Source organism: Sturnus vulgaris, chromosome 1, assembly GCF_052056855.1.
Source record: "Sturnus vulgaris isolate bStuVul1 chromosome 1, bStuVul1.hap1, whole genome shotgun sequence".
Taxonomy (NCBI): Eukaryota; Metazoa; Chordata; class Aves; order Passeriformes; family Sturnidae; genus Sturnus; species Sturnus vulgaris.
In genome coordinates this window covers 145,008,052-145,025,189 of record NC_142243.1, presented here as the reverse complement: position 1 = coordinate 145,025,189, position 17,138 = coordinate 145,008,052, and the positions used below count along the sequence as shown (strand labels likewise).

Sequence of the window (17,138 nt, the reverse complement as noted above, 5' to 3'; positions counted from 1 at the left end):
CCCTGAGAGCCAGAGAGGCACCAAGCACAGGTCACTTGCAAGGCTCAGCTGTGAGAAGTGTGGGTTTGTTCAGCAAGAGGGCAGGGCAGCATTCCCTGTACATGGGATGTTCCAGAGAGAATCTGCTCTGTAAGGGTCTAAACTAAGCAAGTGAAGTCTTCAGGGAACTGAATGAATCAATCCTTCACAACAGGCACCATCACTTTGGTGTGTAAACCACTTGTCAACCAGTGCCAGTGTGCACACCCCAATACTGTGCACATGGGTAACATCCACACTGCTTAATATAACCAGTTAGGCTTCTTGAAAGTGTTCTGTGTACATGTTTTTGTGGTGGACAGTTTGTTCTCATGGAAGGAATTAAAAAAAGTAAACTTTCTTCAAATTTCCACAAAATGTTTTTCGCTGGAGTTTTGACATAAATTCAATCAAGTGCTGAAAACTTGAAAATTATTCTATCCCTTCTTCCCCAAGATGGTGTGAATTTTAACAAGAGGAAGTTTAAACCTTCTATGAAGTTATACCAGATTTGATAATGACCCCAAAGTTATCCATAACCATCTGTATCCCTAAGCCAGTCATAAAACTGTGTGGCACCTCTAGATAAACCCCAAATATATCATGAGGAACTGTCTCCCATCTTCCTCACAGGACCTCCTGGCTATCAGTGAGGTACAAACATGGGAAATCAGGAGAGACTTGGGGCGCAGAAAAACTCATTCAGCTGTCATGGACCTGTGGGAAGGTTGGAGGTTGTTAGTGTTGAGTGTTCACAAACTTCAGTGAAGATTTAACCCCCACATGCTACATGATGCACAAATAGAGGTTTTGCTCTTTCCTGGATCCTACAAGTTAATTTGAGATAGAATAAAACAATTTCATGTCCAAAGAGAAGGCAGATGAAAGAATTCTTACAGGCTACCTAGAGGTTTCCTGTTTTAAGTGCTTTGATTAGAAGCAATTAAAAAATCAGCCATCTCAGCTAATCAAGAACATTGCTTAGTTCAAAGAGGACTGAGTGTCCCAGCTCCTTTCACATAGAGATTGTAAAAAAATCTGAAGTTAGGAGAACCTTTTCTTTTCTGCATATGCACAGTACAATGTTTAGTACCTTAGTTTATGACTGTGATTCATGAGGTTTCCCTGATATAAACAGTAAATAAGAGTGGGACATCAGCCATACCACAGCATTTGACTATACTCAAACCATGTTGAATTTGCACCTCTGTAAACACAAGTGTTCATTTCCTGTAATCAGTGCCACAGGTCCACTGGGTCTCTGAATTAATTTTCATACTTTGAAAAAAAGACTCACAAATTTCATTCTCCTCTTGTCAAGGTTCATCCATGGCTGCATCCAGCTTTCAAAAAATTGCTTTCATGCTCTTTCTTTTCATCTAAGCTGTCCCATCATCACAGAGGCTTCGTGCACTTCTTGCACAGACTGTTCTCTTAGACATCCAATAATTGCAATTTGCAGTCTAATTTAAAGTTGTCAAAAGAAATCCACTTCAGAGCCGTCAGCATGAGAGTTCAAATGACCTACTGAATCTCAGAGCTCCTCCACACTGTTTAAACCTAATATTTTCTTCCAACAAAATCTTTTCAGAAGTCTGTGCTTGAAGAATTGATGTAAGAAGAGACTGGCTTCTGCTGTGGGAGTGGTTACAATCCATCCAGAGACAGACAGGCACTACCGGGCTGCAGGTTATCCACCCCACTCTAAGCACTCACTGTAGGATGGCAGAAAACCCTTCTCCATCACTTATAAAGTAAGAATAAACTGAGCCACCTGAATACGCCAGGAGGGACCTTCTGTCCCCTTCCTCAGAGCCCCCTCTCCCTGCAGTTTTCCAGAACTTGGTCAAGCAAAACTCAGAGTTGGGCTTAGCTACATTAGACCAAGATATTAGTCAGGTTCCATTTTTGTAGCCCTGAGATGCCCTTCCCTTGTGCTGGTGTGTGAGCTGCACTCCTGATGGGCACAGAGGGATGAAAACAGGGATGAGATCTGGAAACACAGAGGACAGGCACAGAGACAAAGCCTGTTTTATCCAGCACATCTCCCCAGACCACCCCGTTCTCACATGGACAGGCTGACTGAGCTGCCAGCGTGCTCCTGGCAGCAGAAAGTTCTTACTGGAGCAGCTGCCCTCCTTTTTCCCCCCAAGTCCCTTCGTCCCTGGAAGCAGCAGTCTCAGCAAACCTTTTGGAACCATCAAAATTAATTAGTTCAGGGATGATCAAAGGCTTGTGTACCTCAGCTCTGAGCCAGCTCCAGAATCTCAAGATTGTAAGCCATGGGTACAGTGATTGTCTTGGCTGAGGAAGCAGAAACTGAAAAAAGAGGGAAAAAACCTCCTGCCTTCCTGCACACGAACATAAAATTTGATAAGTAAGTTTTTGTCTTTGGATTTTGTTATTTGCATTTTGTAAGAAGTCTTGGTGGGATTTTTATTCAGCTCCTTAAATTTCCACTTCTTTCAATGTAAGTTCATCTTCAAAAAAGTCTTTCAGTAGATCAAAGAGTACTGCACTAGGCGAATAATTATCTACACGAGTAGTTCTAATTTCCATGAAATAAACACAAGCAAAAGGAACTTAATTCTCTGAGTTATAAAAATGTTTCTTCTTTTCTTTTCAAATGAAAAAAAATCTGAAATGTAGGAATGACTTTTGGCTCATTTTATCACTTTCACAATATGTATTAGTCAAGGAATTACCTCGTAACTTAAATCCCTTTTTCCAAAGAATAAAATATAATTACAATACAAAGATACGGCTTCAAAATGAAAAGTCTAATAAATCTAAAACAGTCACATAAGCACAGCTGATTAATTCAGAACCATTTTTTATTAAGACAGTATGTCATTTGTGATAATAAATGAAGTTCCAGAGAAGAATTTTATTGCATTATGTTTAATTATCAAGGAGGGCTGAATAAAATTAATTCTGTGATCTTGGGCATATGGAAAGCAAAAAAATCTTAACGAGTGGTTACTGATGTATTCATTTCATGCCTTCTTATCTCAGGATTCTAGAAGTTCAGGGAAGACTTTGCCAATTTATTCATCTAATTTACTCTGTTTCCCAGTGCATGGTTGCTTCGTGCAGTATACTGTCAGATCCTTCATCCTGCATCAGCAAAGAACCTCCCTTTATCCCTAAATCCATTATTTCTGCTGTGGTTCTTTCAAAGCTTGGAGCTTTTACAAGCTGTCTTAACTTGTTTACACTTCTCCTGATTTCCCCTGGTTCTGCTGTTTTGACAGGTCCAAGGATTTGCAATAGGAAAACTTCAGCTCTTCAAGAAGGTGAATACAGAATCCTGTATGACAAGCTGCAATTTAAAAAGCTGCTGTGCCACACCCAGAGGTATCAGTTCTGATTCTTGGGGCTTTTCATATCTATGTGACACAGTGACTTTACATGTCTTGTCTCAACTATTAATACCTCATTAATAGCTCATCAATAAGAAAACAAAATTGCATATTGACAATACAGTGATCAGGATTAGTTACACACTGGCTCTGTGCATTCAAAAAGAGGCTCTAAAATAGCTATTCAGGAGAAATTCTGGTTTTTTTGCAGATAATTCTGTGTACAACTTCTGTTTCTTGCACTGCAAGTAGTCAAAACCTGAAATCAGCCATTAGAAAGCATAAGAAATTAAATTTTAAAAAATGACAGCAGATATCTTATGCCGTTAGATTATTTCATTTTGGCTACAGCTTGCTGCTTTGTCTTCCCATCTCAAAAAGAACCTAAAACTCAGCAATGCAGAGAAAAATTGTGAAGTGTGATCAAAAGAAGGTCCTGGTAGAGTCTCAGCCTGAGAAAGAGATGATAGCTCGTGTTTTTCAGGTGGTGCAGTGAGGTAAAAATAATGAAGCATGTCTGAGAAGTGCTGAACTGGCAACCAAACACGAGATGGTCCTTGAGTCATCCCTGGTGGTCTCTGAATCAGAAGCTCAGTGTGCAGCATCAGTTAAAAACATCCACACTATGCTGGGTGTTGTCAGGATGGGTGTCAGAAAGAAAGGAGCAAGTGTCAGTTTGCCTCTAAAGCATTGGTGAAATGACACGAGGTCATTACACAGGATCACAGAATAAATCAGTTTAACATCTCACATTCTGTGTGCAGCTTTGGTCTCCACATACCAAATAAGGCAAAAGGGTTAGAGAAGGCATAGAAAAAGGGTGGGAAAAATTAGTTTATGACAGACTGAAACAGCTGTAACTCTTCATTTGGAGAGGAGATGGAGTGGGAATAGGATGAAATTTTATAAATTTAAACTGGCAAATAGGGTGAAAGCAGAGCTGCTTCTTACTCAGCATAACACACAACAGTAGAATGAGGATGCACTTGATGAAACAAGACTGAAAATACGAAAAGACTGGATGGGGATGTATCCATTAACATTCAAGACAAAAACATTCTGGATGCTAAGGAGACTGGACCACAGGAAGTGCCCAGGCTCATGTGCTCTCCATGAATATCCCATCCTTTTGCCACTACTGGGGAAGAGTACAGTGCCAGCTGGATATGAGATCTGACCTCATAGGATGTTTCTCCTGTTCTGGTCATTTCCTGATCATAAATACCAAATCTGTGTGTGGCTGGGTCACCTGGCATGGAACTGAATCAGATATGGGTTCATTATCACGTTTCTGAACGATCAAAGCACACAGCACAAGCTTTTGCCAAAATTATACCTCATTCAGCATAAAGCCTGATAGTGAAAAAACGACTCCATTCTTGGAGGACACTTGAGCAGTAAAGTGAGTTCATTCCCAATTATCACATGTGATCACCATGTCTTTGACAGGCACCTGGGTGTACTGTATTGTGTAACCACACCTGAAGTGTTCTTTGGAAGTGAGCTATAAAATAATGAGTGACATGCAAAGATGGGTAGAAAAGGAATATCTCAGTTTCACTCCCTGGGCCACAAAACCACAATACTCAATGACGTTATCAAGGAAAAAGTTTAAAATAAATAAGGGTGTGAACAAATGAGGTGTTCTTCAGGAAGACACATGAATCACACATTGCAAAGAAAGTCGTTGAGTTAGAGAATTCAAAGAGACTTCAGACACGTTTATGGACTTTGTGGATAGAGGGTCTGATACCCATCCAGTTCATAAACTTTCTAAGTGTATGAAACTGCTGAGGGCCTTGCTCATACCTGTTTCACAAACTGGATTTCAAATTATCTACCTTTATCCCTTCTTGGGAGGCAGAAAGTGTTTTGACACAGTTGCTTCCATGTTTTTCAACATTTTAATTTAAAAAAAATTATTTCTCAAGTTGCAGAAGAAGAAATACCAGGTATACTGATATGCTCTCTGAGCAATCTATAATTTGAACTTTCAAATTGTGCACAGTTCTGCCACAAATGACCAAAAACTCCAAACTCTGAGGAGGCTTCAGGAACAGCAGCACCACAGCACTGTATCTCTGCAAACTCTGGTCATTTACCCTGGCACATACAGCCTTGGTTCTTCCAAACCCTGTCCCTTCTGCAGAAAACCAATGACTTTTTATTGACACATTTAGCATCCTTATGCACCATGAATCATGACAGCAGGGAAGTCACATCCTGAACAGATGCAAATTAGTGGTCATATTCAACAACTTTTCCCATGTCAATACTGGGTAACAGATCTACTAAATACTAACACAGGCCTACAAAATAAAAAATGCAGTTACATGCAGAGAGGTATTTTCTTTTGTTCCTGCATGTCTTAGAGTTCTTTACTCTCTCTACAGGGATCTTGACCCCTCACCTGCCGAACTGTAAAAGACTTCCCATGACTTTGTGCAGTTAGAAGCACAAGGCTTTACAGACTAGATCTTACTAGAAATAATCATCACACCCCCAGGAGCAGCTAAAACAAGCATTAAAGGCCTTGTTGATTTTCTTTTCCTTCAAGAAAATGTCTTTAAATATAATTAGCTGAATTTAATTTAAACCTTGGAAGAATTGCCTGAGGTTATTAGACATACCTGTGGGCCTGAGGTACCACAATTGAGGGCTCCATCCTGCTGCTTTTCTTTCAGTCTCTACCTTTTACATTGTGAATGGGCTTTCCGAGCTTATAGAACCAATGAGGTTGGAAAAGACCTCTAAGACCATCAAGTCTAACCATTAACCTGAGACTACCAAGTTCACCACTAAACCAGGTCCCTGAGTGCCACATCTACAGCTCTTTTAAATACCTCCAGGGATGGTGACTCAGCCACTTTCCTGGGCAGCCTGTTTCATTGCTTGATAACCTTTTCAGTGAAGAATTTTTTTGAAATATCCAATCTGAAACCTCCCCTGGCCACATTTGGGGCTGTGTCCTCTTGTTCTATTTGCATTTAAATTTGCTCCTTGCTGTAGCAAATGTGGTGCCTGGTTAGTCAGTCTGGTAAACACTGAACAAGAACAAAGATTTATCTCAGTGCAAACATTAACTCTTCTTGCTCTGCAGAGATCTGCAGGAGCCAGTCTGTTGTAGAAGCCATGCATTGCACTTGAACAACAGCTCCAAACTAAAAGGCCACCAGGCTTATCACACCCACCAAGACATTTGAAAAAGTTCAGATTTTAGACAGTCTTAGCAACAACTCTGGAAAAATAGGACTATATAAAGTATTCTTTTATTTGCACTCACTTAAGAACATAATTTCTTTTTATACCTATAGCTTGCCTAACTTCTTTCTATTGCAGCTCAATGTACAGGACTCTGGATTGTGGCTCCCCCTTATACTCCTCCAATCTCCCCAGTTCAAAGGCTGAGTATCTGTTATTCTTAGTTAATAAACCATGATATTAGTCACAGCTCTTGCCTCTAGCCTTGTAAGTACAGCTACTTCCTTGACATTTCCTCTTGGACATACTTCAGTCCTTGCTGAGAACAAATTACAGAGGCACAAGACCACTTTTGTTCTGCACTCTCAAAGGCCATTTTCACATTGTTCTTAACGTTGTCTGATGGGAGCTGGGCTTTAAAGAGGACACTATATTACTGTGAGGTGAACATCTTGTTAAGGACACCTTTAGAATTAAACATTTGAACCCCAGCAGGAGGATTCATTATTCCCAAAATACATAATTAAGTTCCCTGCAGTGATGAAGCACCTGAAGCATGTGAGATATCAGTAATTTTGCTGGAGTGAAAAATGCAGAGAAATTAAACTACAATAGGCAGCTTAACCTAAGTAATCAACCAGGGTCAAAATTCTCTATCCTTTTGTTTCTTTCAGTGGAATTTAGGGAGAATGGCTGCCTCTGCAGGTCAGGCTTATTTGCTCTTCTGTCCAAGAAGATTCCAGCCCAGCTGTCCAGAAGCTGTTGTGCCCTTCACCAGCATCCATCACACTCTTGTTTGACTTGAGTGATTGAGCACAGCTCTGCTCAGAGAAGAAATGGTAATTAAACCAGATATCTCATATGCTCCTGTATCTTTAAAAAGCATATGCAAAATTCCCTTTTCTCCACTAGAGCAGAAAATTAAGGCTTACTTTTTCATTCATCCTTCTGAATTTTGCAATTAGCCCCAAGTTCTTATGGCAGCTTTTACTGGGATATTCTTCTTCAATTTCTTTTCTTACATTTTCTCATCTACCTTGTCTTTCCCAGTTTTGGGTAATGATGTGCCTATGCCACAGGCAGTTACTCTTGCTTTATCTATTTACTTCCCTTAAAAGGCTTAATAACGTTCTCATTAAAAAGCATGAGCTACACTAAGGAAGGAATTGGAAAATAGCACATAACAGCACACCCAGTCCAGGCAGACTGGGCTGACAGCAGAATGGTGTGGTCCAGTGGGACACCCCACACAGCACAGCCATTCCAAAGCACTTTCACCAAAGCGAGTTTTTAAAGCACCCTGTTCCTAGATTAAATCCTAAACACTGGGAGTAGTAGTGAGCAATTTCAGTGGAGGAGTTGCTCACAGTCTGCTAAAATGAAAAAAAATTCTCTTTTTCAGGGCTGAATTGAGAAACGATTCATGACCTGCACAGAATGGTTTCCCTACTCTGTCCTAGAAATTGCAACCAAGTATGCAGAACTGGCAGCTCTGCAGGAAAGAGCCTTCAGGGAGAGAGAGTCCTGGGCACCCAAGAACACACCGGTGGATGATCAGTTGTGTTTACCAACATCCTGTCAGGCAACCAAACTCTGCTCGCCTCTGCAGAGAGCTTCTCTGTCAGGCTGCAGGCCCCCTACCCTATCCAGGTCTCAAACAGCTTTTTTTCTAACTGGGGAAAGCTTCCCATAAGACCCAAAACAATCCAATAACATCCCCTTTGCTCAGCTGGACATGGTGGCTCTGCATTGAGGACTCAATTAGCATTTGAGTGGCAAAAGCTGAGGTGACCATTCAGCAGCTGCCCTGACCTAATTTTTCTCTTTTCTTTTCTTTTCTTTTCTTTTCTTTTCTTTTCTTTTCTTTTCTTTTCTTTTCTTTTCTTTTCTTTTCTTTTCTTTTCTTTTCTTTTCTTTTCTTTTCTTTTCTTTTCTTTTCTTTTCTTTTCTTTTCTTTTCTTTTCTTTTCTTCTTGACATCTTGTTGAAGGAGAAAGCAGAGATTAAGTTTGTCTTGACTGCTTCATTTTCCATAGGAAATGTTTTCAGACTTAAGAAATTTAACAGTTAAGATTCAGTGTGTAAAGAGGTGTAAATCATCCTTCAGGCCATATGGGATGCCTGCCTTGAGCTGCCAACAGGGCTTTTTTAAGTGGATGTAAACATGTACACTGCTCCTCAGTCCATGTGCCTCCAGACTGGCAAGGCTGGCAAGAAATCTCACAGACTGTTTTGTAACTGAGTGCTGTAACAGCACAGAAAGGCTGTGAGGGTGGTATCTTATGTTCTTGTTGCTGTGAAGGACCACGTTCCAGGTGCAACTTCAGCCCATGTTTCCTGAAATTTATGCTTCCAGAACTGCTGTGCAATAAGTAGGGCAGAAGAAGACTCCATGTGTGTATTTCTAAATACTCTGAAATCGAGCCATCTTTGCAGAGCACATGGTACAATGGAGAGTCTTCTTCCAGGAACTACCCTTTCCATTTATTACAACTCACTAGAAAAGCCATGGGTGCCATGTAGAAGCTAGACATTAAATTAGTGAAATCAGACCACATGATACTTCCTACCTGTATGACCATAGTACTGACAGTTCCATTCCTCTGACCCTTTGCTAGTGAAACTAAAAACTCTTCAAGGCTTTCTCAGAGACTTTCAGAGACTCTATGAGACTCTCTGAGACTTTCTGTGAACACACTCTGACCCAAAAACAGTGAGGTCCTGGTCTTTACCTGCCACTGTATCAAAATGATACAATGAAAAATGTCACCATAATAATCCTGGCGATTGCTGAGGAACACAGTAAGTCCTGGGTGAGGGGCACAGTTCCCATGGCTGGGAGAACAGGATTCAGGGTGGTGCTCGCCAAAAGTGAAACTTTCATCACCAGGTGATTAACAGCATCTTATTAAATTTGTGGAACACAAAGGGGGCTGTTTCCAGCTGTGGTGTTCACACAGGAAAGCAACAGCAAAGAGCCCCACAGGAACCCTGCCATCACCACTGTCCATCACAGATCACAAAGCCCATCACAAATCACTGCATGAGGGGGAACACTTTCCTGAGCCTTGCCCCCTTTTCTCCCCTCCCTTAGTAAATTCAACCTCAGCAATATTTGTTAAAATGAAGTTTGTTAAAATCTTTTTTTCCCCACCGTGCTCAAAGTTCAGCTTTGCATTTCCCATTCTCACCCAGCAGGAAAAACCCTGCACCAGCTGTGAGCCTCAACCCACCAGCCAGGCAGCACAGGACAGAAGTCCCTCTGCCTAATGGGCTGCTCTGTGCCACAGGAACAGAAGGACAGAACGTGCTGGCAAGTTCATTTTATGAATCTGAGGCTGAATAGAAACTCCCTTGTATTTACAGAGTGGGTGTTTCTCTGAGCTGCCTGATAAATCAAGGTGGGGGCTGTGCCCAGCACCAAGTTATAGGATGCTTGGGAACTTAGGAGTGTCAAGAAATAGAAAGCTTACATAAGGGGAGGTTTTAAATAGTCAGTATGCTAAAAAAGTGACTCAGTCCCTCTCCTGTCATAAAAAAGTAGACCAGACCTGGGCTAAGTCCAGCCTCCACTGGAAGGCCAGGGATGAGAAGAAAGTCAAGATACAGAGTCTATTTCCAGCCTCATTCCTGCCATATCAATAAAGTTGTGTGGCTTTGAGTGGTCTCTTCAGTTAATGGATTTAAAAGATTTACCTGTCCCTTGGGAAGAGTGTGAGACTCCAGTGGTTTGAAAAGTGCTCTGATCAAAACCACAGCATTTATAGAGATGGACTGGTGCATCTAAGGACAAAATGGTTCCTCCCAACTGCTCTGGGAACTTAGTGATCCCCATATTTTGTGTTTGGTTTCTTTAATGGGTGCAGAAAATTGTTCTCAATCACCTTTGAGACCCTGAGGGACCTGGTGCCATTTGTTCCACTGGGACAGGTGGTATATGCCCCATCTCTGCATTCAAGGACAGACTGGACAGGTCCCTGAGCACCCAGATCTCGTTGAAGGTGTCCCTGCCTATGGCAGGGTATTGGGAGCAGATGACCATTAAAGATCTCTTTCAACCCAAACCATTCTCTGATTCCAGATGGTAAAACTGGGAGTGTTGCTGTCATATGCAAGCATCTACAAACAGTCATGACTTCATTTTGTCAGAAAAGTCAGAGAAAAAAAGGCATAAATCATCTGCTGGCAGGGAGTCCTCAAAGCATTGGAGCAAATGCTTTTGAAGAAAGTGATACTTGGTTAGAAAAAGATATTAAGTAGGCTGTCCCCTCAGCAGGCATAAATTGGTGTGTTCTCTCAGTGACTGGGTAGCCCTATAAATGGGATTTCTCTAATTTTTCAGGGAAAAATACATATATCAGGAACAATGCAGAAGCATCTAGCTGAAAATAAATAAAGGGGTTTGATAGAGCTAAAGAGGAGAATTTGGCTTTTGTAAGTGATGCTGCAAAGCTGACCAAGGGCCAAGAGAAATGCAGATATGGAAGTGGTTGCACAGGGCCATAGCAAGAGCATTTTTCCAATGCTTCCTACAGCTTTGGGAACACAGGGATGGAGAGTCTCTGTGAACCTCTGGCTGGTGTGGGCCAATTGGATTGCCCTCAGGGAGTGTATTTCTTCCTGAATATTGAATAGACTGATGCTTTGAGGTAAAGGAAAATATTTCAAATTTGAGAAATATGTGCTTGTGGATGTGAAGTATTACATTCAGTGCCCTGCCCAGGGGGACCTCAGTGTTCTGACACCATCCCTAACTCAATCTTTTAGCACGTGCTTTACTAAAACTTTTTATTTCAGGGAGATAAAGACATACAAAAGGGCAGAGGGAGTGGTACTCAATAGCCCTGAATTGTAATCCCAGCTTTGCTCAAGGCAGGTGAGGAGCTGCTGGCAGGTCTCTGTGCCCCTGCTTCCCCTTCCATCTCCCTGCTTGTACAGCAGGTGTTGCAGCGTGGCTCAGGCAGCACAAAGTGTCTCAGAGCCCACTAATGCCTTTGGTTCTACTTCTGCAGTCATAAAAACTACTGTATCTGCAGAAGTAATGAAGCATCAGTGACAGACTTAGGGCTGTGCAGGTCTGCAAAAGAAACCTGCTCAGCTGCCAAGTCACAGAGCAGTCTCACTGCCAGATCAGCCAGGAGGGGTCTGTAATCTGCCTATAGTCAGTGATGATACCTGACTTAGTGCCCTGTGAGTGTTAACACAAGCCCGGGGCAGGAACTGCTCCTGACCAAGTCTTGCTCTGTGAAGTCAGGCAGACAAGCATCCCTTGCTGAGCCATTTCTCACAAGCAGTGGTTTAACCTTTCCCAGACCATGCCAGATCTCAGTATTCAGCCCATGCTTTGCAGCTCAGCTGTGCAATCTACCATTCCCCAAGGGGCTTGTTGTTTTACAGTACTCTAGATATACTTAATCTTTGACTTTCCAAAGTCCTTTAGTGAGATTTGTTAGCAAATTATTGTGGAGCTAGAAAAGGAGAGGAATCATGAATCCCATCTGGGTGCACTTGGCCCACAATATTATGTATGCTTTGGATGTGGCTGTCAATCCCAAGTCAGAGGTTGGTCTCTTGTCAAGGTATGAGTTAAATCATGGTGGTTTAATTCCTTTCCCTCCCTTGCATTCCTGGTTATAGAAGGCTCCCTGGGCCTTGGATATCAAACACACTTGGAGTTGCCCTATTTTGTACCAAACCCTGTCTGTGCCAACAGCAGCACTGTGAGCTCTCACATGCTCTGATGGGGAAACAAGGCTCTGCCTTCTGCCCAGTACATCTATCAGAACTCATGACCAAAAAATACAGCTCACCCATATAGACCCAAGACTGCTGGCTGGGTCATCACCCTCCAGTGCTGAGATAAAATAAATATACTCTGAATGTCAATTAAGCAGTGACATTTGCAAAGATGCTTCTGTTTTATCAGTAGATTGTTTGCACTGGAACATAACCACTGACTGGTGGGCAGGGAAGTATTGATCCCAAATAAATCCTTTCTGACACAAGAACAAAACCAGGCTGTTTGCTGAGGAAAGTGCTCAGCATCTCAGTTCATCTCACACACACAGTGAGATTCTTTACCAAGTAGACATGAAGCTCAAACACTGCTCAGGAGGACAAGAAGATCAGTTTCCATAAAAAAAAGCTGCCAGTACAAAGCAGCTCAGAAGTCACTACACCTGGCACAGAGCTGCTTTTTTATTCCAGCCTCAGAAAGGTTTTAGCTCACCTTACCAAGACAAGTACAGACATCCAGTAGCAGGGGTCCTGATGGGAAAACGTGGAGGATAAGGAATGTACATTGTCCTCCCAGAGTTCTCCTGAAAGCTACTGACAATTCTTGGGCACATAATACAGTTCTCTATTTACAAATGCCTATGTATGAGATTAAACTTATGATTTTTGCATTGCTCACAGACTGACAACACTTTTTCACTTCCTATGTCCCTGTGATCCCAAACTGCCAACATTAGATCTCTTTTCTTTTAAGATGTATTCTTCCATTATAAATCTGTCCTTATTGTGCCTACTTCAGTCCCAGTCCAAATAAATGAAAAGACCACCACTGACTAATGTAAAAGATGCTCCTAGATGAAGAAGCAAGCAGCTTGTGATTTTGACATTTTTTGAAAGAGGAGGAATATCCAACTTATCTTAAAGTGCAAAGGACTCTTTTTCCTGGCTCAATGGGACTGTGAAATGCTAGAGTTTACCAGTCACATATTCCAGAATAACCTCCTTTAACCTTCAAACTTTTAAATTAATCTTCAGTAAGATTTTAGAGGGTTATCTTCATAACAGACATATCTTTTGAAAAGCAGAAGAGCAGATGCTGCCTTCAGCATTTCTACAGATATCAATTTTAAAGACAGTATTTTATGGAATAGCTCCTGCAGTAATTGTGTTCTGGCCCAGACAGCAATCATTGCAAAGTGACTTGATTTTCACTATGGATAGCCTGTACCCTACCAGGCCAAATAAACTCCTTTATTCTCCAGTCCTGAACCAGTCACAAGAGAGAGAGAAATAATAACACCTTGAACAATTACTCATAGAACACGAGGATAATTGCCTGAGCCAAATCCCAGGGAGCCTCCAAAGGCTATGAGCTGGTCACAGGGCTGCTGCAGCAAGTGACCCTCTGCAAGTGCTGATCAGTGCCACATTACACGTGTGTTCTGGGTTAACCTGGCAGGCAGCTAAACACCACACAGCCACTCACTCACTCCCCCTCAGTGGAGTGAGGGAGAGAATAGGAAAAAAAGAAGTTTAATAGGAGTTTAATAGGACAAAAATGAAAGGGAAATAATAATGATAATAATAATAATTATTATTATTATAATTATAATTATAATTATAGTAGTAGTAGTAGTAGAAAATACAAAATACAAAAGACAAAATAAATTATACACAATGCAGTTTGCTCACCACCCACAGACTGATGCCCATCCAGTCCCCAAGCAGCAGTTCACCATCCACAGTCAATTCCCCCAGTTTATTGTTCAGCATGATGCCATAGGCTGTGGAATATCCCTTGGATTAGCTGGGGTCAGCTGTCCCAGCTGTGTCCACTCACAACTTTTTGTGCACCTCCAGACTCCAGAGCAGTGTGAGAAGCTGAAAAGTCCTTGACAGAGTGTAAGCAGTGCTCAGCAGCTACTAAAACATCATTGTGTTACCAGCATTATTCTCAACCCTAGATTCAATCCTGCAGCACTGTGCCAGCTACTAGGAAAAAAATCCCAGCTGAAACTAGGACTATGTGCTTCACACTGATGCTGCAAAATGCCTTTAAACTAGACTGGAAATCAGTATCCTCTGGTGCTGCAGCAACTCAGTTTCCATTTGCTACCAGAAAATCCAAACTTGTAAAAAGAAGGTGTGTGACTAGTCCAGACTTTCCACAAAATCACACCTTAATTCAAAGACAGTTTTATCTTTCAAAAGAGAAGGCCTGAAAGTTCTGGACAAGTATCTTCTCTCTCACCTTTACCATAGCCATCAATATAACATCATTTATCAATATTGCTCCTTTGTTTCACTGTTGCTAGAGGGAAGCTGCCCAAATATGGGCTGTATAAAATGTCTAGAACATTACTAATGCCTACAGTGACATCTTTATGTCCCAACATTTCTGTCTCATCAATGTCCTTGAGAACATCCTCCCTTCACAGGGTGGAACTCAAAGGAGTTTGCTGTTTGGGAGTATGATTTACACTTGGTCAACAATGAGTATGTTTGGTTGAAACAAGTTCTTTTGGTTATTGCAGTATTTCTCAAGATGTTTGGAAGAAGCCAAGGAACTGCAATTGCCACAAGCCTTGTTAGTGTCAGAGATAGAAATGGCTAGCCAAAAATACCAGTCTGCAGTCTGGCAAGGAGCCTGTCTTCACATAAAAATTGGTCCTCTTGTGAGGAATTAGGTCTGCATCAAATTTAATTCATATTTTACCAGGACTGTTTAATAAAGAAGAAAAGCAAACAAACATGAAAGAAGATACAGATTATTATATGAAGAAAGATTGCTGGAGGAATTACTAATATGCCCCTTTGTATAGAAACATACAGAGGAATAATTAATCTTCTATTCACAGAATCACAGAATAATAGATTGGTTTGGGTTGAAAGGGACCTTTGAAAATTATTAAGCTCAACGCCCCCACCACAGACAGGGACACCTTTCACCAGACCAGGTTGCTCCAAGCCCTATCCAGCCTGGTCTTGAGCATTTCTGAGGTTGGAGTATCTACAACTCCTCTGGACAACCTGCTCTAGTGTCTCACTGCCCTCAAGAATTCAAAAGAATTCTTCCTTATGTCCTATATAAACCTACTGACTTTCAGTTTTAAACCATTGCCCCTTGTCCTGCCTCAAAAGGCCCTGGTAAAAAGTCTTTCTCTGTTATTCTGTAAGTGCCCTCTATCTACCGAGAGGCTGCCATAAGATCTCCCTTGACCTTTCTCTTCTCCAGGCTAAATAATCTCAACTCTCTCAGGGTTGCTCCAGCCCCCCATCATTGTTGTGGCCTCCTCTGGACCCACTCCAAGATTCTTTCTTATGTTGAGCACCTCAGGGCTGGACACAGTGGGGGCAGGTGACTCCAGGTGGGCTCTCACAGGACACAGCAGAGGGGAACAATCACCTGCTGGTCATGTTTCTTTTGATGCAGCCCAGGACATGTTTGGCTTTCTGGACTACAAGAGCACATTGTCAGCTCATGTCCAGTATTTCACCAACCAGGATCCCTAAGCCTTTCTCCTCAGGGCTGCTCTCAACCCGCTCATTCTGCAATTCTGATATTGAGGATTGCCCCAGCCTCTGTACAGGACCTTGCACTTGGCCTTGTTGAACTTGATGAAGTTTGCATAGGCCCACTCCTCAAGCCCCTCTGGCTGACATCCCTCAAGTGGATCAGCTGCAGCTTTGTGCCATCTGCAGACCTGCTGAGGGTATTTGGATGACTCAAAGAGGAAAGCAATATATCCCTGAAGAAATTTTCCATATCCACTATTTTGAAAACTTTTCATCCCTAGCACAACTGCTTTGCTTCATCTTGTGCTGCAGTCCCTAACAGAGCTGCTGAGCTGTAGTGGTCAGGAATAAAGTTCCAAACTAGTTATTATCACATAAATATTTATTCTGCATTACTGTTGAATACCTTTAAAGTTAAGAAAAGTAAGTGTTTTATGAGAAGGGCTTGTCACAGAAGAAAGGCAAGAGGAGGCTGGGTGGGATTATTTGGATTAATTTTAGGTATTATGTTGTATTCAGGCTGCTTGATGTCCTTGAAGGAAGTATTCCTCCTGAAAACAATTCACATAATACCACATAAGCCTTTATGGTTAAATGCTCTTTGGAAGAGCCTGTCTGTCTCCACCAGTCTTCTAGGAGGATCCTGCCTGCTAATGTGCACTGGTCTGCAGGATCAGTCTTACAGAACATTAAATGACTTGGACTGCAAAATCATATGTATATATATATATCAGCTGAGCAAATACATTTCAGCTAAAGAAATTGGAAAATTGATATAAATCTTACCAGAGCTAATACATTATATATATATAATACATATATAATAGTTTAGTTTTAGATAAATATTCTTAGATTTTTTCAATGAAGGAAGCAAACCATTAAAGCAAAACATGACTTTCTCTTTACACACAAAAAAACCTTGTGCATTTGTCCTTGAATTTAGGATGAGGCACAAATTATAATTTTATCACTATGTTAAATTTATTTAATCACTACCATTTATTTACCATTTATATAAACTATATAAAATTCTAAGGCAAATTCTCTAAGAACTTTGTCCAAGCTTTGGTCTCAGTTCCACATCTCTGAGTCTGCAGAGATGCTACAAAAACCATTAAAAAGTTCTGGGTTTGTTCTCCTACAGCCAAGGCAAAATTTGTTTTCTAGATCCACATTCAGCTCTACTGCAAAAGAGGGTAGAAACAAGAATGTATGCTACAAGCAGGATATCCTATTTAAATAACCTTACTGTTAACAGAAATACAGAAACATATGAATAAAATATACATATATGCACATACTTATG

The 17,138-nt window shown here is 41.4% G+C and overlaps 1 protein-coding gene across 1 annotated transcript in view; it reads right to left on the bottom strand.

Annotated features, from left to right (window-relative positions):
- The window catches only part of FER1L6 (fer-1 like family member 6), a 65,142-nt gene extending 59,097 nt beyond the window's left edge, over positions 1 to 6,045 (bottom strand). Inside the window, exon 1 of the mRNA XM_014870157.2 lies at positions 6,011 to 6,045. Within this exon, the coding sequence (XP_014725643.2) occupies positions 6,011 to 6,045 (35 nt within the window). The remainder of the gene's footprint in view (positions 1 to 6,010) is intronic.
- Positions 6,046 to 17,138: the final 11,093 nt, after the last annotated feature.